Here is a 25,147-nt window from a genome sequence, read left to right as displayed (position 1 = left end):
TAAAGAGCATAGGAAGAGAAGAGTTCACAGTACTGAAACCTACTAATTAAGGTTTAATGAAGAATAAGGACCCAGGCAGCAAAAAAAGACTGAGAAAGAGAATCTATAAGAGTGGGAGAAAAGCTAGGAACATAGGACATAATACTAACAATACCTTCCTTGTAGGGCTATTTTGAAGATTAAAGGAGATAATTCAAGTAATAGTTCATAATGGAAGTTTAATAAGACTTAAACTATCTCTATTAATTAGAAGATGATTCTAACTTTTAGCACTCTAGTCCATGCTATATACAGCCAGATCTAGTCTCCCTCAAGCTGAGAAAGCAGAAAGCTAGAAAGCCATCTATCCCTCTCACCTTTACCCAGCCCAGCATTAAAAAGGAAATCATCAGTTACTCTTTCCTTAGTGTAGTGAGGCACTTACTTCTGTTTGTAGTAGAGGACTGTGGGAGCCTATCTTTCCTCAGCCTTTAACTTTCCAGCAATTGAAGAACTTACTTCTCTTCATATTTTTTCTCTCATCTCTACCACTCCACCACTTTACACAAGCAGTGAGAGTCTTCCTTCCCTATAATAATGATGGTAATGACAAAGGATTAGGAAATCTTTCTGTTGTATGATTCCTCTGTAAACAAAATGTTAAGATTGACATTAATAACTAAATATGTTAGTCTGAGTTCTCTGAGAAGCAAACACCAAGGTGACTTTGGACATTAAAGATACTTATTGGGAGAAATACCTGTAAGGAAAATGAGGCATCTGGGAAATCTATCAGTCCTTCATGTCTTTAACCTTGTGAAGAAAAGAGGGAAGGGGGCAGGTCTTACACTCCATTGCAGTGTAAGAGTGCTTTGGCAAAGCTAATGAGAAATACTGGAGCTGTAGTGTTACCAAAAAGTATTCCTGATTTCCTCTTTTATAACAAGTGAGATCTGACTGTGGGATGTCTAATATATTCTGCTGTATGAACAGGTGAAGGATTTCAAAGCACAGAAGCGGGGGCCGGGTGCAGTGGCTCACACCTGTAATCCTAGCATTCTGGGAGGCCGAGGCAGGAGGTTAGGAGTTTGAGACCAGCTTGAGCAAGAGTGAGACCCCCCCCCCATCTCTACTAAAAATAGAAAAATTAACCCCACGTGGTAGCTGGCACCCGTAGTCCCAGCTACTCAGGAGGCTGAGGTAAAAGGATTGCTTGAGCCCAGGAGTTTGAGGTTGCATTGAGCTATGATGACGACACTGCACTGTAGCCTGGGCGACAGAGCAAGACTCTGTCTCAAAAAGAAAAGAAAAGAAAAGAAAGAAAAGAGGAACAAGTCAAAGCATAGAAGGTAGAATCACTGATTCTGTTCTTCACAGTGGGAGACAGTGAGATAATTTCATAGCTTCCACACTCAAGAGCTGATTGTATTGATTGCCAGCATCCTTCCTGTTTAATTGGTTATTATCAAGTTGTTTAGGGCTCAAAGTTAATACAATCAAAAAATTTACAATATAACATTTTTATTATGTTTTGCTTGAATTGGCTTAATACAGTTGGCTCTCCACTTCATCCCCAAAATAGAGTGTTCATATTAGCCCTTGAAGACATTGTTTTCTAGTGTCTCCAAAACACTTCTTCGCTTTATGGTTTAAAGTTTGTGCTTCCAGTTCTCCTACCCTTTGTATTTTACACTTTCCTTTTTACGTAAGTTTTCCTTCTCCATGCCCTTTCTCAGAAGAAATGTCAGTGGATGAGTGACATTGAATTACCGTCCTTCCCATTGAATTATTGTTCTTTATTCAGTTAATACATTTAATTGTTAAAATTATCTTTTTTATTCTACAGTTTCTTAAAACTGGATTTCTTTTCTCTTTATGATCTATTCTACCTCTGGTCATTAATATCATGTGGATGCTGTGTATCTTTGCTGTTTCTCATTGTATATGTTATCTTGCCTCTCATTCTGTTCACCTTTATGTCCTTAGGTAAGTGAGCCTATTACTCACTACATGGTATAATATTAATTCGGTGGTCAGGTGAGGAATGTGTAGCTAATTTCTTTATACACATGCTTTTTCTCTCCTTTCCTCACATAAAAGAAAAAAATTCTTCTGGGGTGCACTTTAATATTTATCCTTGTTTCACAGATTTCATTTAATTAGGCCCAAGATCATTATTTTTTTTTAATGTAGGAACTGATATATATTGAGGGTTCACTTTGTACCCAGGCATCCAGCACTTACTCTTCATATTAACACTGCGGGGTAGATGATGGATGCATTTTACACGTGAGGAAACTGAGCTGAGAGTTAAGAAACTGTTGAGAATCACATAGTTAACAGATAATTAGGTTAAATCTGATCCTTTGCCCCATCTGACTCCTTAGTTTCTACTGTTTCATGATGCCTTGTCTTTGTTGTCTTCATTTTATAGATGTTGTGTAAATTGATTACACCTTACATGATCATCTCAAAGTATTTGTGCTTGGCATAAAGTCACCAAAACAGATACTCTGAAATACTAAGTCTTCAACATCGCCTATTATCTATCTTCAAGTCTGTTTTCTTGCAAGTTTCTTTGGTTTTTGTTTTTCTTTAAAAAAAACATTAGCAGCATTTGCTGCTAAGTAAATGCTATTTTTAAATGTCTACATAGGTGACTTTTGGTGAAGTTTTGCCTTATTTACAATTTTGTTTTAGTTTTATGTCATATGTATGAGTGATAGCTTGAGCAAGCTTTAAAAATCTATGAGAAATTTTCTTTTTCTTTTTTTTAACCAACAGCATTTCCAGAAGCAGAAAAAAATCTATAAAAATTAATATTTTACTGAGATCTTTAAAAAGCAACAGTATTTTGTTAATATTTCTAAAGAGTTATTATGAAACTTTTCACCTGCTCTTCATAAATGAAATGATTCTTATATCTTGTTAATGTTGTGAAAACATTGTGAAATGTGCAGATGAAAGAAGTTAGCTAGTAAAGATAAATTAGATAACAAAAGTTCTAAATTTTATGTGACTGATTTATATTTTACTACTACTATTATATTTATAGACTTTCCTTTAAGGAACCAGAGTATTTCACTAAACCTAAGAAACAGTCACCATGCTGGAGAAATAGATAAAATACCTTTTAAAAAAAAATATGAACAAAGCATTTAAACCATTGTTCTGTAATAGAGTTTACTATTTTAAAGAACATTTTGGCAGTCAGTCATAGAACTCAGTTCAGCAGTAGTTAAAAGGAACATTGGTATTCATAATCAGAAGATTTATGGTTTTGTAACGCTTTCTATCTCTGGAGACCACATATCCTCTTTTTTCTTGCTAACTCTTCTTAATTCAGATTTGAATTAAAACATTATGCCTTTCAGGAGACCTCATCTAACTTCCTTGGACTAAGTTAAGTGGCAGGGTGCTTTCATAGTACCCTGTATTTCCACTGTCACCATGTGAATTAAACTTTGTTGTAATTGCTTTTTTATTGCCTTTCTCTGGTAGACTGTAAGCTGTTTAAAAGAAGTGGTCTTATTTTGGTCACTATTGTATTTATAGCACTTAGTACATCGTAGGCATTCAGTAAAACCATATTGAGTGAAAGTTAATACATTTGAGGAAATACTTTTGGGATGCAGCAAACAATTGAGTGTACTTGTTAATCTGGTAAGTTTTAAGCAAATGAAAGTTTTTATTTCTTCATTCCTATGAACAAACTGGAATAAAACTCAGATTGCATGTTGCTTTCTGCTCTTTTTGTGGCATTTCTCTGTTATCCCTTTACCTGTTAAAGCTACTAAAACTGCATTCTTTAGTGAAATTGGGGCTGTTTTTTTCTTTCTCTGACAAGCCGTGGAAGATGGGCAAGAGGAGAGCAATGGAATCCTGCTGATGGAAACAGGAGCTGGCATATTTTCTCCCATTCATTTAAGTTTAAACTAGAATCAGGGAGCAATCAAGAGTTGACCCCTTTTCACAGAGATTATTATCAAGAGCAGCAGTTGACAAGAAAAACTGGAAGTAATAAGCCAGGGAATATTGCTTCATTTTATAATTGTCTAACCACTGACATTTTTAAACTCCTTCTCCTGTATTTGAAAGGTTATTGTTTTAGCTCTTCTATATTATGTTTGAACTTTAATATATATATTTAGGTATTGTTTTACATTGCTTCACCTGTGAACAGTCTCCCTGGACTCACTATTGTGTTATAGGAAGATACTGGTGCTTTAACCCTTCCCTGCAAGCATTTTTCCTGTCTTTCTACCTTCTGCCTTTTGCCAGCTGAGCCTTTACCATATGAATATTGTCAAGGTTGATAATGGTTATATTCTTTTATTTTACCAGATTTTAATCTTTCGTATTTTGTTTAAAGTTGATTGTAGAAGTTGAAAAATAGTAAACTGTGTTTATTTATTGACTGCAGAGATAGGATCGCATTTCTTTCTCTCCATGTCTAATGATTTGACATTTCTGCTGCTCAAGGAATTGTTTTTAATGTCCAGGTCAAATAGATGATTTTCTACTCTATCCCCAATTAGTTGGTCAAATCAGCCTATTATTATATTATGATAATGACTTTTTTTTTCCTAGAATTTCTAACTACCTGTTTTCATATTAAGACAAGAACTGTGGTGTTATTCATGCCTTAGTTATTCTACTCTTCCATTATAATCTTCTTTGTTGTAGTTCTTTTTCTTGAAGACATACTTCTTGGGATGAAAAAACTTTCTGTACTAATTTGGACCATTCCCTTTCTAGGTTACTCTACAGCTGCCATTCTGGATTTCTCTTTATAGGATGTATGCATTAATTCCATTCTTTAATTCATCTCATATTAGTCAACATACATTTGTGGAGCACCTACTTTGTGCCAGGCACTGTTTTAGACCTTGGGATATACCAGTGAACATGGGTGATAAAATGTGGATCTGCTTCTGTTGGCTTTTCATGCTCATTTTGCTACAGCTTACCCTCAAGTAACTGCTGAAAAAGAATACACAGGAAGTAAATTTTCAGAGTCCTTGCATGTCTAAAACCATTTTTATTCTACTGTTTAGTTGATATTTTGACTGGATATATACATTACTAGGTTTAAAATAATTTTCCTTCAAAACTTTGCAGGCATTTTCTAATTATCTGTTAGCATTCCAGCACTGATAAAAAGTCTGCCATTCCAATGTTCATTCTTTTGTAGATAATGGATGTTTTTTTCCTTTCTGGAATTTAAGATCTTTTTATCCTTGTTTTTAACTTATATAATGCTGTATGTGTATATTTCCTTCATTATGCTGGACATTCAACACATTAACCTGAAAACTAGTATTTCTTAAAGTCTGGTAATTTTTTTCTATTACTTCTTCTATTTTTTTTATTATGTCCTTTCTTCCTGGAGTACTTCTGAGTTACAAATTTGTCCTTTATCATCTATTCTCTTATTTTCTGTTACTTGCTTTTCCCTCCATGCTCTGGAAGATTTCTTCTGTTTTATTTTCCAACCCTACTTTTGAAGTTATTTTGATAATCACATGTATCTAAGAACTTTACACACACACGGTCTCACTCTGTCACCCAGGCTGCAGTGCAGTGGCACTTTCATACCTCACAGCAGCCTTAAATTCCTGGCCTCAAGCAATCTTCTTGCCTTAGCCTCCATAAGCACTTAGGGTTATAGGCATGATCCACTGTGCCTGGCTCCAAGAACTTTTTGTTGATTATTGCTATATATATATATATATATATATGTGTGTGTGTGTGTGTGTGTGTGTGTGTGTGTATCCTTTCCTTGTGTTATGGCTGCATCATTTCTCAGATTTTTCAGGAATGCTAGACAGCTTTTTCTTTTTTTTCTTTCATTTTTTAAATTTTATTTTAGCGTATTATGGGGGTACAAGTGTTAAGGTTACGTATATTGCCCATACTCCCCCACCCCCCTCGAGTCAGATCCTTAAGCATGACCATCCCCCAAACGTTGCACATCTCACTCATTGTGTTTGTATACACCCATCCCCTCCTCCCCCCTCCCACCTGCCTGACACCCGATAAATGTTATTCCTATATGTCCACTGAGGTGTTGATCCGTTAATACCAATTTGCTGGTGAGTACATGTGGTGCTTGTTTTTCCATTCTTAAGATACTTCGCTTAGAATGGGTTTCAGCTGTATCCAGGAATATACAAGAGGTGCTATATCACCATTGTTTCTTAAAGCTGAGTAGTACTCCATGGTATACATACACCACATTTTATTAATCCACTCATGAATTGATGGGCACTTGGGTTGTTTCCACAACTTTGCAGTTGTGAATTGTGCTGCTATAAAGATTCGAGTGCAGGTGTCTTTTTCATAAAGTGACTTTTGATCTTTTGGGTAGATGCCCAGTAGTGGAATTGCTAGATCAAATGGTAGATCCACCTGTATCGCTTTAAGGGATCTCCATATTGCTTTCCACAGAGTTTGAACTAGTTTGCAGTCCCACCAGCAGTATAGGAGTGTTCCTATCTCTCTGCATCCACGCCAACATTTATTGTTTGGGGACTTTTTGATAAAGGCCATTCTCACTGGAGTTCAGTGATATCTCATTGTGGTTTTGGTTTGCATTTCCCTGATGATTAGAGATGTTGAGCATTTTTTCATATGTTTGTTGGCCATTATTCTGTCTTCTTTTGAGAAGTTTCTGTTCATGTCCTTTGCCCATTTTTTGATAGGGTTGTTTGATTTTTTCTTGCTGATTTTCCTGAGTTCTAAGTAGATTCTGGTTATCAGCCCTTTATCAGATGTGTGGCTTGCAAAAATTTTCCCCATTCTATGGATTGTCTGTTTGCTCTTTTGACAGTTTCTTTGGCTGTGCAGAAGCTTTTTAATTTGATCAGGTCCCATTTATTTATTTTTGTTGCTGCTGTGATTGCCTTTGGAGTCTTCTTCATAAATTCTTTGCCTAGGCCTATGTCTGGAAGAGTATTTCCAATGTTTTCCTCTAGAATTCTAATAGTTTCACACCTAAGGTTCAAGTCTGTTACCCAGCGTGAGTTGATTTTTGTGAGAGGTGAAAGGTGTGGGTCTTGTTTCGGTCTTCTACATGTGGCTATCCAGTTTTCCCAGCACCATTTATTGAATAAGGATTCTTTTCCCCAGCGTATGTTTTTGTCTGCTTTGTCAAAGATTAGTTGGCTATATGAGGATGGTTTTATATCTGGGTTCTCTGTTCTGTTCCACTGGTCAATGTCCCTGTTCTTGTGCCAGTCCTAAGCTGTTTTAATGACTATAGCCTTGTAGTATAGTTTGAAGTCTGGTAAATTGATACCTCCTATTTTGTTTTTATTGCCTAGGATTGATTTTGCTATACGGGTTCTTCTCTGGTTCCATACGAAGTGTAAAATTATTTTTTCTATATCTGTGAAAAATGATGGTGGCATTTTGATAGGGATTGCATTGACTCTGTAGGTCACTTTGGATAGTATAGACATTTTAACAATGTTGATTCTGCCGACCCATGAGCATGGTATATTCTTCCACCTGTTTACATCCTCTGCTATTTCCTTCTTCAGTGTTTCATAGTTCTTCTTATAGAGGTCTTTTACCTCCTTAGTTAAATATATTCCTAGGTACTTTATTTTCTTTGTTGCTATTTTGAAGGAAATTAATTGAGTCTTTGATTTGGTTCTCACTTTTACTGTTACTGGTGTATATGAACGCCTCTGATTTCTGTGTATTGATTTTGTATCCTGAGACTTTACCAAATTCATTTATCAATTCAAGGAGTCTCTTGGTTGAATCCTCGGGGTTTTCTAGGTATAATATCATGTCATCAGCACAGAGTGAGAGTTTGATCTCTTCTGCTCCCATTTGGACGCCCTTAATTCTGCTCTCTTGTCTGATTGCTGTAGCAAGGACTTCCAGCACTATGTTGAATAGTAGTGGAGATAGTAGGCAACCTTGTCTTGTACCAGTTCTAAGTGGGAATATTTTCAATTTTTCCCCATTCAGTATGATATTGGCTGTGGGTCTGTCATATATGGCTTGTATCATTTTTAGGTAAGCCCTGTCTATTCCTATTTTGTTGAGTGTTCTTATCATAAAAGGGTGTTGAATTTTTTCAAATGCTTTTTCTGTGTCTATTGAGAGGATCATATGGTTTTTGTTTATGCTTCTGTTTATATGGTGAATTACATTTATAGATTTGCGTATGTTGAAGCATCCCTGCATCCCTGGGATGAAGCCCACTTGGTTGTGATGGATTATTTTCTTGACAAGCACCTGGATTCCATTGGCTAGGATTTTGTTGAGAATTTTTACATCTATATTCATAAGGGATATTGGTGTGTAGTTTTCTTTTTTGTTGCATCCTTTCCTGGTTTTGATATCAGGGTTATGTTCGCTTCATAAAATGTGTTGGGGTGGATTCCATCCTTCTCGATATTGTGGAATAATTTCTGCAGGATAGGCACAGTTTTTTCCCCTAAAGGTCTTTTTGTGTGGTAAAATCTATATAACATGAACTTTACTATTTTAATTATATTTTTAAAAAACAGATTATTGAGATATAATTCACATATCATACAGTTTACCGATTTAAAATATGCAATCCAATGGTTTTTAGTGTGCTCAGAGATTTGCAACCATCATCACAATTAATTTTAAACTATTTTCATCATCCAAGAAAGAAACTCCGTAACCATTAGCAGTCATTCCTAGTTTCTCCCCCTTCCAGTCATTTGTTTATCTACTTTCTGTCTCTATATATTTGCCTATTCTGTCTCACTGTATCTACCTATTCTGGACTTCTCCCCCCTTCTATCTAACTGTAAGTATATATCCTTTAGCTAACATCTCCCCATCCTCCTGTCCTCCCAACCACCCAAGCCTCTGGTACCCACCATTTTACTCTGTCCTTCTAAGAGATCAGCTTTCTTAGATTTCACATATGAGTGAGATCATGTGATATTTATCTTTCTGTGCATGGCTTATTTCACTTAACATCCTACAGGTTCATCTGTGTCACAAATGACAGGATTTCATTCATTTTGTGACTGAATAATATTTATTGTGTATATATACCACATTTTCTTTATCCATTGATCTGTTGATGGACATCTAGATTGATTCCATGTCTTGGCTGTTGTGAATAGTGCTGCAATAAATGTGAGAGTGCATATATCTCTTTGACATTCTGATTTCATTTTCTTTGTATGTATACCCAGTGGTGGGATTGCTGGATTATATGTTTTTAATATTTTAAGGAACCTCCATACTGTTTTCTATAATGGCTGTACTAATTTACATTCCCACTAACAGTGTGCAAGTGTTCCCTTTCTCTACATCTTTGCCAACACTTGCTATCTTTTGTCTTTTTGGGTTTTTTTGTTTGTTTGTTTGTTTGTTTTTCTGGGCACTTTGTTGCCCAGGCTAGAGTGAGTGCCATGGCGTCAGCCTAGCTCACGGCAACCTCAAACTCCTGGACTCAAGCAATCCTGCTGCCTCAGCCTGCTGAGTAGCTGGGACTACAGGCATGTGCCACCATGCCCAGCTACATTTTTCTATATATATTAGTTGGCCAATTAATTTCTTTCTATTTATAATAGAGACGGGGTCTCGCTCTTGCTCAGGCTGGTTTTGAACTCCTGACCTCGAGCAATCCGCCTGCCTTGGCCTCCCAGAATGCTAGGATTACAGGCATGAGCCACCGCGCCTGGCCTCTTTTATCTTTTTGATAGTAGCCATTCTAACAGGTGTCAGGTGAAAGTTCATTGCGTTTTTGATTTGCATTTATCTGATGATTAGTAGTGTTGAACATTTTTTCATATGCCTATTGGCCATTTGTATGTCTTTTGAGAAATGTCTATTCAGAATCATTTACTTTAAATTTATAGACTCATAGAATCTTAAGATTAGAAAGCATTTTGTAAACTCATTTAATTCATTAGTCCCTGTACATGTATGACCATCAGAATTTTCTGAAGAGCTTTAAAAAAAAAAAGAGGTGTTTGTCTAGTTATGAACTCCAGTTTAATGAATTTTGATGAGATTTAACAAACTAATTTAGAGTAAAAATATATTATCTCTCCCTGCCACGAACACATGGCCCTAGAATTGAAGCATAGTCCTTTTTAAATTAGACCAGTGATTCTCAATGCTCAGATTGCAACCTCCCTTGATAAAAAGATTTTATAATGTTATTTTTACTATCCTGAAATAAAATTTACAAATAATATAATCTCTATATACATAATTGTTGGAAACATGTCATAATTATAAGATACAGAGAAAATGATTTATAATATATATTTCAGAATTTAAATATGAGTATGTCTATTCTAAAAGATGAATTATTGAGATAGTTATTCCTTTACATAAAATAATCATGAATATGACTGATATAATCATGTTCATTGATGATTCAAATAACCATGAACTGTGTTGTCATCAATGACATAGTATCTCAAAATTGTAAACATTCTTGGTAAATAGAAACAGTTCCAACAAAACTAATTTTTTTGTTTGTCAAAGTTCATAGTTTCACTTGTAATAAAGTATTTTTTATATATGTGACCAGTAATCAATAAGAAATAAGGAGAAATGAAACAAAAACTTGTACGTGTAGCTGGAAGATCAGCATCAATATCAGATGCCTCTTCCACCTGATGTTAATTCCTCCCTTAGCTGTGAGTTTAAAGCAGAATTAAAAGCCAAGCGTCAGGGTGCAAAGCTGGGGGCCCAGCTGTGGAGTACAAGGTAGGAGAACTAAGTATGTTGTAAATGCTCATGATGAAACTTTTATTACAGGCTATGGATGGTTCCATAGGTTCAAGGCCTACTTCTTATACTCTAAAGTGAATGGGAGGGCAAATGTAGATGTCTTACATACTTAGGAATTATTTGTAACATTTAAAAACATCCTTATATCATGTAGGAGAGTATAGTCCCCTAGAGGAGGGGAGTGTAGTTCATCTCAGTAGATTTTCAGTGTTGAGAGATGGCTCAATTTAAAGATAAGTCATGGGCCGGGCGTGGTGGCTCACGCCTGTAATCCTAGCACTTTGGGAGGCCGAGGCGGGCGGATTGCTCAAGGTCAGGAGTTCGAAACCATCCTGAGCGAGACCCCGTCTCTACCAAAAATAGAAAGAAATTAATTGACCAAATAAAAATATATATACAAAAAATTAGCCGGGCATGGTGGCGCATGCCTGTAGTCCCAGCTACTCAGGAGGCTGAGGCAGTAGGATCGCTGAGCCCCGGAGATTGAGGTTGCTGTGAGCCAGGCTGACGCCATGGCACTAACTCTAGCCTGGGCAACAAAGTGAGACTCTGTCTAAAAAAAAAAAAAGATAAGTCATGAATGTTTATGGCAGCACAATTCACTATAGCAAGGATGTGGAAACAACCCAAATGCCCGTCAATCCATGAGTGGATTAATAAAATATGGTATATGTATACAATGGAATACTACTCAATTATAAAAAATGATGATGATCTAGCACCTCTTATATTTTCCTGGATAGAGCTTGAGCCCATTCTCTGAAGTGAGGTATCACAAGAATGGAAGAATAGGCACCACATGTATGTGCCATCAAACTGGCACTGACTGATCAACACTGAGGTACACACATGGTAGTAATATTCTCTGGGGGTAGGGAGGTGGAGGTGGATAAACTCACAGCTAGTGAATGCAGTGATCATGGTTGGGATATGGCAAAGTCATAACATGTAACCAAAATGTTTGTACCCCCATAATTTCCTGAAATAAAAAAAAAAGACATGAGAAAAACACAGGAAGGAAAAGATGATGGTGCCTTGTTCTAAAGCTTTGAGGATCTGTGGAGAGGGGTTTCTGAGCAGATTTCTAGGCCCCATCCCTGCGGATTCTAATTCAGTTGGTCATGGGTGGGACTTATGTATCTTTTTCCTCCCTCCCTCCCTTTTAAAGCTGCCCAAGTGTTTTTGAGAAATAGCCAGATTTAGGACTGTTGATCTAATTGTCTTTTCAACATGTGTTTAAATTACCTTCCCAATTTCTGGGTGGTCATCTTTTCCGTGCTTAAACATGTCTGGTGACAAATGACATCACCACCTCCTTAGGTAATACATTCCATCCTTAATACTATAGTTGGAAAGTTTTCTTTATACTGGATGGAAATCTGTCCATGTAATCTCTGTCCATTGGGCCTAGTTTTAGTCCCTGATCATACATCTCTTTTGCATGACTGACTTTTCAGGTATTTGAAGATACCTGAAATGCTCCCAGTTACCTTTTCACCCTTATTTCCTTCAGTCATTTTTGTTTGTTTGTTTAATCAAAGTTGTACAAGCTCATTGTTTAAAGATTTATATAGGTTTTCTTCAAGGTTAAGAGAAAGGAAACCCACCGTTCTCCTCCTTTCCTATTTCCCCCTTTTCAGAAGCAATCACTTTCAACTTTTCTTTGCTATTTACTCCAAAATCTCTTTTTAAAAATGGTTATATTGCTATTTAAATTTTTTCTTTTCTTTTTTTGTTTTTTCCTACCCTCTACACAGACACCATTGCCATTTTTCTCCTCCTGCTAACATAGTATGTAATAGTTTTGGTTAGATCACTATTCGGTTTTTGCCTTATTATGACCATATAAATGCATTCAGAGCTGAGATGTGTTCAACTGATTAATTTTTCCTTCCCATGTAAGTTTTTATTATCCACATTATTTATAATGGACATTTTTTTTTTTTTACATATGCTTAGTTTTCTGTTTAGCAACCCCTGATTGAAATGCAACTTTCCATTATTTTTCTAAATTTATCCAGGTAAGTTTAGATGGATCAGAACTTGTATTATTTCACTATTTTGAACAAATCTGTCCTGCACCCTCCCATCTGCTCCAGTTTAGACTCTGTCTTCTTTACCTGATTCATAGTAGTAATCAGAGGTTCCTTTTACTGCATTCCTGTTTCATGTATCCTATAACTTCTTTTCTGATTTATTTTCTCCTATTTTGGTGGCATGCTGGGACATGATGGATGGTAAGTTAAAAAAAACTTTATTTTAGAAAATCAAACATATGTAAAAGTAAACGTAATAGTATAACCAACTCCAGTGTACCCATTGCCCAACTTCAACAGTTATTGACTGTGGCCATTCTTGTTTCATCTTTATTCCCACCAATGCACCTTACAACCCATTGTTTTGAAGGACATTCCAATCATTAAATCCTTTTATCTAAATATTTCAATGTGTATCTCTAAAAGATTGAGACTCTGTTTTTTGATATAACAATAACATTGTCATACTTTAAAAATTAATAATAGGAAGCAGAATTTGAAATTTTTGCATCTGAAATTCTTTATTGAAATTAATAGTTGGATAATATTGAAGTTTAGGTTGGAAATAATTTTCTTTCAGAATTCAAAGTAGTTTCCTCTGGCTTCTGATGTTGCTGTTGAAATCCTAACACTGTTCTGATTTTTGATCCTTTCTGTATAATCTTTTTTTAAAATTTGTTTTTCTTCTGAAAGCTTATGGGCTCTTATTTTTATTCCTAGCATTTAGAAATGTCATAATTGATGATGTTCTTTTGTATGGATCTGTTAATACCCATTATGCTGGAGACATAGGGGCATTTATTTTTTTAAATGTTTTTTTTTTTTCATCCAGTCCTTCAAGTGCTAGGCAGTTATCTTGAATTTCTTCACTGTCCTTCAACTCACCTCCCCCGGCCCCCTCGTTGTTCTTTCTGGAACTCCTATTATTTATATGATGGACCTTCTAGGATAATCCCCCAATTTTTTTATCTTTTCTGTTTTCTATTTGCATTTTTACACTAATTTTTAGATAGATTTTCTCAACATCATTTTTTCACCCTCTATTTATAGAGTTTTGTTTTATTTTTCCTGTTAAGATTTTTAATTTCTAAGATCTCTTTTTTGTTTTCAGAATATTTCTTTTTATGGCAATCCTATTTTCATTTCATGGTTTTGTTATCTTTTCTTATCTGTCTAGAGTACAATAAGTTTTCACTTAACATCATCAGTAGGTTCTTGGAAACTAACTTTAAGTGAAACAGTGTTCAGCAGGTCCTCAGATAACATCCTTTCCTTCAACATCATTTCGTTATAATGTTGATGAGGGAAAAAAATAGATTTTGTTATACGTCATTTTGCCTTTACAGTTTATTGGTTGTAATGGTGATAATATTTTTCCTTTTTTATTTCTTTTTGCAGAGCTGATGTGTCTTCCAGATTTCTTCTTTTTCTTTTTTTTTAATATCTAGTTTGCTTTGATTTCTTTTACTTGTATCAGATGTCTTTTGATATTTATCTGTTTATATTTAAGAGATAAGGGTTTAAGTTAATTGGAAGCTCTGAGTGCATGGGTAGAGCTGTGGACTGTGAAATTCACTGTAGAATGGTCTGGCTGGACTGTTTGTTTTATGATACCCTTATGTCAGTATTTTTTAAGTCTTTCCTATTAGGCTGGTACAGATTTCTTAGAGAAGACTCTTTAATTCTACTTCCTAGAAGGTATAATAGGGCTGGCTACCGATGTTCTAGGAGCCAAGTCAACAACAGGGTCTAGGCTAGGATCTGAGAATGTGGTGTGCATGTACATCCATTTCATTATTATACTGCTACCTGTATCTGTACCCCATGTCTCCCAGACCAGATCCTCTCTGTTTTAGACTCTAGAGGTAAAACCTCCAGTCTGCTGCTGGGACTACTTAGGATATAGGAGCGAATGTGTTGGTATTATAATTTCTTTCTTTCTTTCTTTTTGGGGGAAGGGGGATTATACAGTCTTTATTAAGGGTTTTTTTTGTTTTTTGTTTTTTTTTTTTTTTTTTTTGAGACAGAGTCTCGCTTTGTTGCCCAGGCTAGAGTGAGTGCCGTGGCGTCAGCCTAGCTCACAGCAACCTCAAACTCCTGGGCTCGAGTGATCCTTCTGCCTCAGCCTCCCGGGTAGCTAGGACTACAGGCATGCGCCACCATGCCCGGCTAATATTTTATATATATATCAGTTGGCCAATTAATTTCTTTCTATTTATAGTAGAGACGGGGTCTCGCTCTTGCTCAGGCTGGTTTTGAACTCCTGACCTTGAGCAATCCGCCCGCCTTGGCCTCCCAAGAGCTAGGATTACAGGCGTGAGCCACAGCGCCCGGCCCTATTAAGGGTTTTGATCATGTATATTATTTGCCTTGGGGTGCTTAGATTTGGGTTTGACCCCAGAATTGAAGGCATGTTTATTAAGCTTTCATTACAATTGCTGATACAATTTCCTAGTGACATAGAAAAAGATTGCTAAAATAGGTATTATAATTTCTTAAAACATGCTATTTTAATCAGTCACTTCTGATACCAGTTTTTGAACCTTTTGGGAATTTTACAGTATAAATCAGATTGGTTCTAGGTCAGTGCTATCCAGCAGTTTCTTGTCATAATGGAAATGTGTTAGTAGTGACTAGATACATGGGCTGTTGAGCATTTTAATACAACCCAGGTGCTCAATTTTAATTTCATTTATTTCAATTGAAATAGCCGTATGTAGCTATGGCTACCATATTGGACAATGCAATTCTAGACTTTTCTCACCATTGGTTTAGAATTTAGCATTCTCAGGTCAGTTTCTATTTGTCCACCAGCTGCCTTGCTTTTATTTTTTTGTTTTCTCTCCCATTCTTCTGGTTCTTGTGGGTTTATATCTTTAAAATATACATGTATCTTTACTGTAATTTTGTGTGATTCTGGGGGGAAGCAAAAATAGATGGAAATGTTCACTTTATCATCTTAGATGATGTTCTTCGTACAACATGGTTTCAAGGTTCCTGATCTAATTCCTGTCTTCAGAATATATTCCACTTAAATTATGACCAGCTCCTTGCTCTTTTATTCTAGAATTTCTGATTCTATTAATGCAACCTATGATTTCTAATCTTTGATTTTTACATGTATATCAACATTGTTAGACATGAATTTTACTTTCCTATAAAAATGTTTTGTTTTAGTTGTATAATTTTTGCGTTTTATATCTTCTATTTTAAAATTCATGGTATATATTACCATACGTTAACTTCCATAGATATTTAAATACTTATTATCTTATTAACTTATGTTATTGAGTTGAAATTATTATCTTAGAATATATTTCCTGAATTCCTAATGTGGGCGTTTATCTCTTTAATCCATATTTTGAAAAATATGGAAGAAAACACTAAGAAAATCTCCCATAATACTGTTACCTACAGAGTAACTATTATTAACAGTTTGGAATACACTTTTCTACCATCTGTGCAATATTTGTATTTCTCTCTTTGGCACTCATAAAAAATTAGTAAAAACTGTTTTATAATCTGCTTTTTTTGACATGATACATTGTGAATTTTTACTAATAATGGTTTTTTAAATGCTAAAAGGAAATATGAGGTGATTTTTTTCCTCTTTCCTGACTTTTAGTATTTATTCAACAACAAAAAAGTTTTGTTGAACATTCACTACGTGTTGTATGCTATGCCCAGCAAAGCAGATGCACAGTGCTTAAGATACAATTCTGCTCCTTGGTATTGGACTAGAGTTCATATTTTGACCATAATAAATTAAAAATAAGGTCAGTTTATTCAATAAATAAGTTCCCTCGGATAGAGTTTTAAATTGGCAGGTTTTTACAGAATTTCACTCAAAATTGTAATCTGCAGAGTAAGAATATGTTAAAGGTAAAAAAAAAATATGTTAAAGGTTTAATATTATACATCATTAATCGATTTAATTTTTACTGTTTGTTAAGTCAGTTCTTTAAATCTTCATAATATATAAAACTTATAAAGTATAAAAATTCAAATATAAGGAGATATCTTTTAGTAGATGAAAAATGCTTTGTTTTTATTTTACAGGTTAAGAGCAGGATTATGTGATCGCTGTGCAGTAACTGAAGAACATATGCGGAAAAAACAGCAAGAGTTTGAAAATATCCGGCAGCAGAATCTTAAACTTATTACAGAGCTTAGTGAGTTTCCTTTTTTCATTTATTAAGTATTTAAAGCATAATATACCATTGATAAAACATATTGGTGAATTGGTTGTAGTGAAATGGATTATTTACATATACTTTTCCTTACCTAGGTAAAAGTTCAAATGTCCTTTTTGCCTTCTTGTAGATTGAATCTCATGCTTATTTTAGGAAGAAATAGGGTACAAAAAAGATTGTGCAAGTAACAGTCTACACTGACCTTAAAGTCTCACCAGTTCTAAGATAAGCAGATTTCCTTTGGACGTGTCCATATTTACTTCTTTGATTTAATCTTTATTTCATGTAATTTAACTTCTCAGTAAAGTTAAATACAAAGCTGGAAATTTAGTGTTCTATATAGGTATATACTCTTAATTTTCATGATGTACTAATGTGAGTATACTCTTTTCAGTTTATTCTCCGTATCCATTCAGTACAGGGTTTCTCGACATTCTTAGCCACCTTTTATTCTTTTTTTTCTTTAACTATCTCTCTGAACCTGCTTCTCTTTGTCTCTTTTAGTGACCATTACCTGGATTTCCCATAAGCAACTCCAACATATTCAAAATGTTCTTTTCCAAACTAATTCTATCTTATGACTTTATTTTTTTCTATTAATTATTAATATTTTGCTATCCTCTGGTTACTCAAGCAAGAATATATGAATATATGTTCATTATTTTAAAAAGAGATAAGAAGACTGTAGTTTTATTTTGCTCCCAGAGGTAACTACTGTTAACATTGTAATATGTATCTTTCCAGGTACAGGTTGTCTCTCTGTCTGTCTGCCTTTGTCCCTCATTTTACCTGCCTTCTCTCTGTTTTGAATTTTAATGGGATCATACTATACTTTATGTTCTAACATGTGTTATTTGACTTTAGACTATTTCTTCGAAGTCGTCACATGTTAATATATTTAAGTCTATAGATTCTATGGTGTATATGTGTGAATCTGTTTATTTATATGTACATCTGTTTAGGAATGTAGGAATATTATCAATGAATATAAAACTGTTACATCTTAGTAAATATATAATCATTCCTCAGTATCCATGAGATATTGATTGCAGGACCCCCACAGGTACCAAAATCCTTGGATGCTCAAGTCCCTTATATAAAATGGTGCAGTATTTGCATATAACCTACATATCCCCTTGTATATTTTAAATCATCTCTAGATTACTTATTTACCCAATACAATGCCTATACATCAGTTCATTTGTATGGACTCAATGTAGTAGTACTCAGCACACAGCAAATTCAAGTTTTGCTTTTTGGAATTTTGTGGAATTTTTTTTTCCTGAATGTTTTCCATCCACAGTTGGTTGAATCCACAGATGTGGAACCCACAGATATGGAGGGCCAATTGTAGTTGAGATCCACAATCATATTATCATTAGTACCACTAAAAATAATCTCCGGTAATTTCTATATATCTAATAATCAGGTTTCAAGGAACTTTAACTGTCTGAAAAATAGCTGAAAATTCCAAACAAGCAAAACTGTTTGCCTAGGTGTTAAGATATAAGACAACATTCTTTTTAATGGCTGCGTTGTATTTTATAGTGTAGATGTTAGTTATTTAGCTATTCACATGTTAATGGACAGCTCAATTTTTTGTTTGTTTGAATGTTTGAGAATTTTTGTTTCCTTACATTTTCTTCAGATTTGGGAAAAACTGTATTTAATATTCAATCTGGTGTGTGTAGGATGATATCTTTTTCAAATTAGCATTCTCTATTACTATTCAGATCAAGTATCATTTTACATCATCTTCAGTTTGCACTTGTTCTTAGGTGAATGGCTTATGTATTCTTTGCCCAGTTTTAAGTTGTCCTATTTGCTATTGGTATTTTTTAGTTAATTAACAGCTCTTTGTATGTTAGGAAAGGATTATTAAACCTTTGTATATTAGCTATAATATGCATATGTTTTCTATTTTACTGTCTATTGTCTGTTGACTTCTTTTATAACTTTTCTTGATATATAGAAGTTTTATTATTTTGTTTAGAAAGGCTTTCTCTACCCCAAAGAATATAAAAATATTCTCCAGTTTTGTACTATCTGTACACACATACTTTTAAATTTACATATTTAGTCTATCTAGAATTTTTAACTTGGAACGTGAAGTAGGAGTTTACCCTCTTTAGGGTGTGCAGATATTCGTCCTCAAGCATATTGCATCATGGTCACAAGTTAGCTGGTACTTCTTCAGGCCTCATGTTTGCATTCACACAAGGAAGAAGCAGCAGCATAACTTGCTTTTAAATCTCACGGGCCAGGAACCTTCCACCATCCCCTGTCATTGGAAGATAGCTAAGAATTTGAAGCCTTTTGTCAGGCTATCCTTCTGACCTCTTTAATTAGCTTTATTTTACAGTAAATTGTCTAGGTAGAAATACCACCTGCAAATAATGACAATTTTATTTTGTTTTCAAGTATTTTTACAGTTTCTTTTGTTGTTTTTCTTGACCTACTGCATTGGCTAAGTGCTTCAGGATATTGCAAAATGTAGCAGTTGATGTGTAAAGGATGGCTATAATATTTCACTTTTAAGTGTGCCAGGGGCATCTGGTAGATATGTGAAATTAAGTTATGGATATTTTCTATATGGTCCTCTTTTGCTAAGGTTTGTTTAATTATGAATTTATCATTTTCTTAGCATCTATTGATTGATCATAGGGCTTTTTTCTTTTAAATGTGTTCATTTTGTGAGTTTTACTGATAGTTTTTCTAGGCTGAACTAGTATTTCATTTCTAGAGCAGACAGGTTTGATACATTGATGTGTTGTATACATTTATCTTGTTAAGTTATATTGCTAATTTCTTAATTTTTCTGCTATCAAGGTTATATTAAGATCAGAGAATGAGCTGAGATGTTTTGCATCATTTTTATATTCCTATTATATATTTTACAGAACCTAATAATAATCAGTCCTTGAAGATTTATTAAAATATACCTTTGAATCATCTAGGCTTAATGCTATTTTTTACGATTACATCTTTGGCTACCCTTTTAATTTCTTTGGTGGCCGTTCCATTTAGTTTCCTGTTCTTTTCTTGGGTCAATTGTAGTTAATTTTATAGAAATTATCTATTTCATTTAGGTATTAGAAATTTCTGATATAAAGTTTATGATTTTTTTTAAAAATATGTGGATAGTTAGGTTCTCTCTTATTTTCTAATCTGTGTTTGCCCTTTTTTTCCTTAATCAGACATGCCAAGAGTCACTCCCTGTTTCTAGGCCTTTTTAGTGAACAGAATTAAGAAATATAGATAGAAAGATAGATAAAATACTTCATGAATTTATGTTAAAAATTCAAAGTCACAAAAATGAGCAACAGAAAAGTTGTGGAAGTCAAATCCCAAACAAAGTTATTATAAGAATAAAGACGCGAAAGGGCTTCAAGTTTATGAAATTTTGGTGTTTCTATCTAGTTGCTCTGTTTTTTACATGAGAATTTGGAGAGATTGAAAAATTGTTGTCACTGCTGCCACCCTCCCAGAATCTTTTTTTTTTTCTTTGAACACAGACACGTGGGGAATCTCTTCTTTATATACTCCTTTTTTCTTCCTGTCTTGCTTTTTCTTTTTGTTTTTACTTTTTCCAGTTACTGAGTTCTGAAGATATTTGTGTGCTTATTTCATTTCTCTTTAACCTTTTACTGTTGTTTAAAACCCTGTATTTCTGGGGGTTTTTTGTCAATCTTGAAAATTTGCCATACATTTTAAAGGTAATATTTTAACCCTTTTTCAAATAATACAAGAACTTTAAAGCACTTAACTCTGATTACCCTCTTCTCTATTTACATGCTATTTTTGCCTAGGATCTCATTTTGGTATTTTTTTTAGCTCTACAAGTTATTTATATATATATATATATATATATTTTTTTTTTTAAATTACCTTTATCCAAACAATTTTAAAAGACTTAACTACATATTCTTCAATTTCATTGCCTATTATTCCTTTTGCATCTCACTTTCCTTCTGAAATTGTTACCCTTTCTGAGATTAGAAGTTCCTATAGAGGGTATTTGTTGGTTCTAAACTCTGTTTTTATCCGAAATTTTTTTTATTTTACGTTTATTCATGTAAGGTTATTTTGCTAGATAAAAATTATTTTTCTCTGGCTACTGTTAAGATATTTACCTTAGTTTTGATGTTCTATAGTTTTAGTACAATTTCAACTAGTTTTTAAAAAAATTCTGCTTAGTATACATTATCTAATCTGTGGAATCATGTCTTTAATCATAACTGGAAAATTGTTAGCTGCTAGCTCTCAAATATCATGTCCTCTTCATTCTCTCTTTTCTGAGATTCTGGTAAGATTTCATCATTTTGTCCTTTGTATCTCTTAAGGTTTCTTTCTTGTTTTTTCATCCCTTTGTTTCTCTATTGCATTCTGGGTAATTTCTTTAGATCTGTTGTTCAGTATATACTATAATAATTCCTTCTTCATTAGTTTCTGTTATGCTATTTCTATAACCAAATTTTTTGTTTCTAAAAGTTTTATTTGGTTCTTTTTCAGGTCTACTTAGTCTGTTTTTTTCCTAATGAAAATTTTTAAAAGTATACAAAGAAAGGTAGGGAGAATAATAAAAACTACCATATACACATCATATAGATTTAACAGTTGTTTCATGGTAAGACTGTTGGAGTATCTAGTCTACTTTATCACCTAAGTGTTTGCTTAGCCAAGGAGCTTTTCTCTGTTACTTCTTAGAGTCTTTCCTTTTTTTTTTTTCTTTTTTCTTTTTTAAAGAGATGGGGTCTCAGTATATTGTTCAGGCTGATCTCAAATTCCTGGCCTCAAGTGATCTACCTTGGCCTCCCAAAGTGCTGAGATTACAGGCATGAGCCGCCACGGTGCCTGACCTTATTTCTTCCTTTCTGATCTCTTTATTCTTCTGCAACTCACATTAGACAGATGTTGTAATAGGTCCCCCATGCTTCCTACCTTTTCTTTTATTTATAAATTAATTCTTTTGTGCTGAATTCTGGGAGAATCACTTAAGAGATAGGAATTCTGTGTTTAGTCATATTTATTCTGCTCTCATCTCATTTGTTAAGTTTCCAATTTTTATGATCTTTGTTTCTTTTTCATGGCAGCCTGTTGTTTCTTAATGGATCCATCAGCCTTCAAAATCTTTCTAATATTGGTTATACTTAATAAAAGATACCTTTCCTATATTAAAACTACTTATCCAGAAGTGATGTCTTCTATAGCTAGTTTTAATTTTTCTTAATTTTTAAACATTATTTTTTCATTAGCCAGGCATGGCAGTGTGTACCTGTAGTCCTAGCTACTTTGGAGGCTGAGCCAGGATTGCTTAAGCCCAGGAATTTGAGGTTGCAGTGAGCTATGATGATGCCACTGCACTCTAGCCTGGGCAACATAGTGAGACCTTATTTCAAAATAAATAAATAAATAGATGAAAGATGTTACTAGTTTTTTTTTCAAGTGTTTGCTAACTCTTGTTTGTCTGTAGACAACCTTCTTTCATAGGGGTTGATTATATTTACTGTGACTTGATTTGTTGGGTTTTTTCTCCTAGTAAAACACATGTTTAACAATGCCATCACACTAAGCATTGCTAAGAGTTTTGTGCTGGTTCTAGTGGAAGTTATATCCCCAAATTGGGATTCTGCTTTATAAATTAAACAAGTGTAGATAGGAAACATTGATGAACATAGATTCAAACAGATACTACTTCAGTGGATATATTTAAGTTACTGATACCATAATCATGAAACATTGAGTATGACTAGAAGAAAATTTTGAGTTAATAAATGTGCTTATGTTATAAAATTATACTGATATTTAGTGTTACTTTATTTTTATGATCAAATTTATTTCAAGATAACTCACTCTTGCTAAAATGGTATTTGAAATTAGTAGAACTGAGTGCTATTAATTAGATATAAGGCTTTCTTATCCTCAGTATGAATAGTTATGCTATACTCCCTGAATTACTCTCTCGTTTTTGCCCACAAGCATTACATAAAATTATTCGTTAATCAGTTACATGGAACTGGCACAATATGAGATGTAGTAATCACTACCTAGTAACAAATTAGTTTTGCACAGGAGTATTAAGCCTGAATAACATTATGGGTTAGAATTAGAAATCCTAATTTCTTCGTAAATGTTAGTTAACATATCTTATTTGAAAAGCCTGACATAGATATTGATATAACTATACTAAGTGCCTTTTTCACATTGTTTTTCAGTGAATGAAAAAAATACTCTACAGGAAGAAAATAAAAAGCTTTCTGAACAACTGCAGAAGAAAATCGAGTAAGTATTTTTTTCTAAATTGCAACAGAAAAGAGAGTATTTTTCCCAAACTTTTTTCTTTATTTTACTTAGCTATACAAAATGTGAACCTATCTCAAGAATTATACGTTTCATTTTAAAGATTACAAAGTTTTCTGCAATAAAAAATACAAAGAAAATCACTATATATTTGGGGAGTATATAGAGAGTATGTATGTATCTCTTAGGTTAGTATATTAGTATATAAAGTATCAACATTGTATTTAAGGCATTTTAATTTTTATGATGATTTATTATAAATAATAGAAGAATTATTTAAATACTTATATTTTAAATAAATATTTGAGTTTTGTTACCTCCCTTCCAGTCCTGTTCCAAAAGCTTCATAAAAGCAAACTGAGTAAGTTGTTCCTCTTATTACAGTACTCAGGCCTGTAGAACTTCTTCCTTCCTCTGTTCCTCTCCCCCCATTTATTTTTAAAAAATAAAGATAGTAACTTTTATTTTGTGTGCCATTTCCTCTTATGTGTGTTTTATGGTTATTATTTCTAATCTCACTGTGAGTCTACAAAGTAGTTTTATCATCCTTAGTTTACAGATAGGGAAACCAGAGCTCACAAAGTCAAATAACTTGCCTGTGGTCTCATAGTTAGTAAGTAATAAGACCATCACTCAGACTCATATCTTCTGATTTAAAAGCCTCTGTTCTTTGCATTATGCAACACTGTTTAACAAAAGGGATATTTTTCTGGATGTGGTCTGACAAATGTACAGCAGAGATTTGGCTAGCTCTTAGCTCCCATTTAAATAAAGCTTATGTACTGTTTTTTAAAACTTAGGATTCAGGATAGTCCTAGTGGTGTTATAGGGTTCTTAAAGATCCTGTTGCATTTGAGTAGACATCTACAAAACCTTTGGTAAACTATGTAGACATAACATATTATTTTGGCTTAGAATAGTTGTTTGTGTGTAAACATATATCACACGTGAAATTAACATGCTTATCTGTCTACTTTTAGGATAATGGATATCCAGTAGAATTCTGATATTCCTCCCATGTCATCAGTCTACTGAATACTGATTGCCAAAAGGAATTTTGAGGAGGGATAATAGATGACAAAAGGAGGCTATGGGATCAGACTGAGATTATAAAATGTGTTCATGAAAATGTCAACACTTTGTAATTTTACTCATGCTCTATAATGAAGAAAGGCTAGGACGCAGATCCACAATCTTTTATATATGATTCCAAAACCCAAAAGGTTTTATTTGAGATGTTATTCACAACCTAACCTCACCACAGCTGACAGAATGATATTTATTTATAGTCTTTATTTATTCCACTTCATATGAGTATACATATGTTTTGCTGTGAAAATGTCAGTGTGTTTGATTATAGGATGATGTCTCAGACACCACTGGAAGTGTTACATAATTATCTATATATGCTCTGTATTACCTTTCCTTTAAGAAAAAAAATCTGAATTCTGAATCCCATCTGGTTCCAAGGATTTTAGATAAGTGATATGGACCTACATTAATTTGTTATGTGAACTGGTTTAGCACATGTAGCTTATGGCATTTAAACACATCAGCCTTTATATTTATGAATAACAAAGATAAGATATCAAGTGTATAGAGGTTGATACAGAATTAGATAGGTGATTGTCTCAAAAACCAAGGTGTTTAAAGTATGTTGAAAGCAGATTATGTCATTTGCTTGCTAGCAATATAAATTCTAATTAGTTTAAAATTTATTTTTAGTTTTCTCAAATACATACTTCCTATTAAAGCTCATTGATATTTTAGAAAAGAAATAAAGGCTAAAAGTTTGAAATTACAATAAAAATCATATAGATGAGCTCAGGGCATGTATGTTTCATTTAGCACATGGCTTAGTCAGAACAGTGAGGAGGTATTCTATTG

The 25,147-nt window shown here is 33.9% G+C and overlaps 1 protein-coding gene across 4 annotated transcripts in view; it reads left to right on the top strand.

The window, feature by feature from the left end:
* The window catches only part of RBBP8 (RB binding protein 8, endonuclease), a 125,292-nt gene that overhangs the window by 54,715 nt on the left and 45,430 nt on the right, over positions 1–25,147 (top strand). For all 4 annotated transcript variants that reach the window (XM_075993596.1, XM_012746172.2, XM_012746171.2 and 1 more), the window contains exons 5-6: positions 16,827–16,939; positions 23,176–23,242. In XM_075993596.1, the coding sequence (XP_075849711.1) occupies positions 16,827–16,939; positions 23,176–23,242 (180 nt within the window). The remainder of the gene's footprint in view (positions 1–16,826; positions 16,940–23,175; positions 23,243–25,147) is intronic.

Source organism: Microcebus murinus, chromosome 17 (genome assembly GCF_040939455.1).
Source record: "Microcebus murinus isolate Inina chromosome 17, M.murinus_Inina_mat1.0, whole genome shotgun sequence".
In the NCBI taxonomy this organism is placed as follows: Eukaryota; Metazoa; Chordata; class Mammalia; order Primates; family Cheirogaleidae; genus Microcebus; species Microcebus murinus.
Note: the sequence above shows the minus strand (reverse complement) of the source record. Positions and strands in the feature narration are given on the sequence as shown.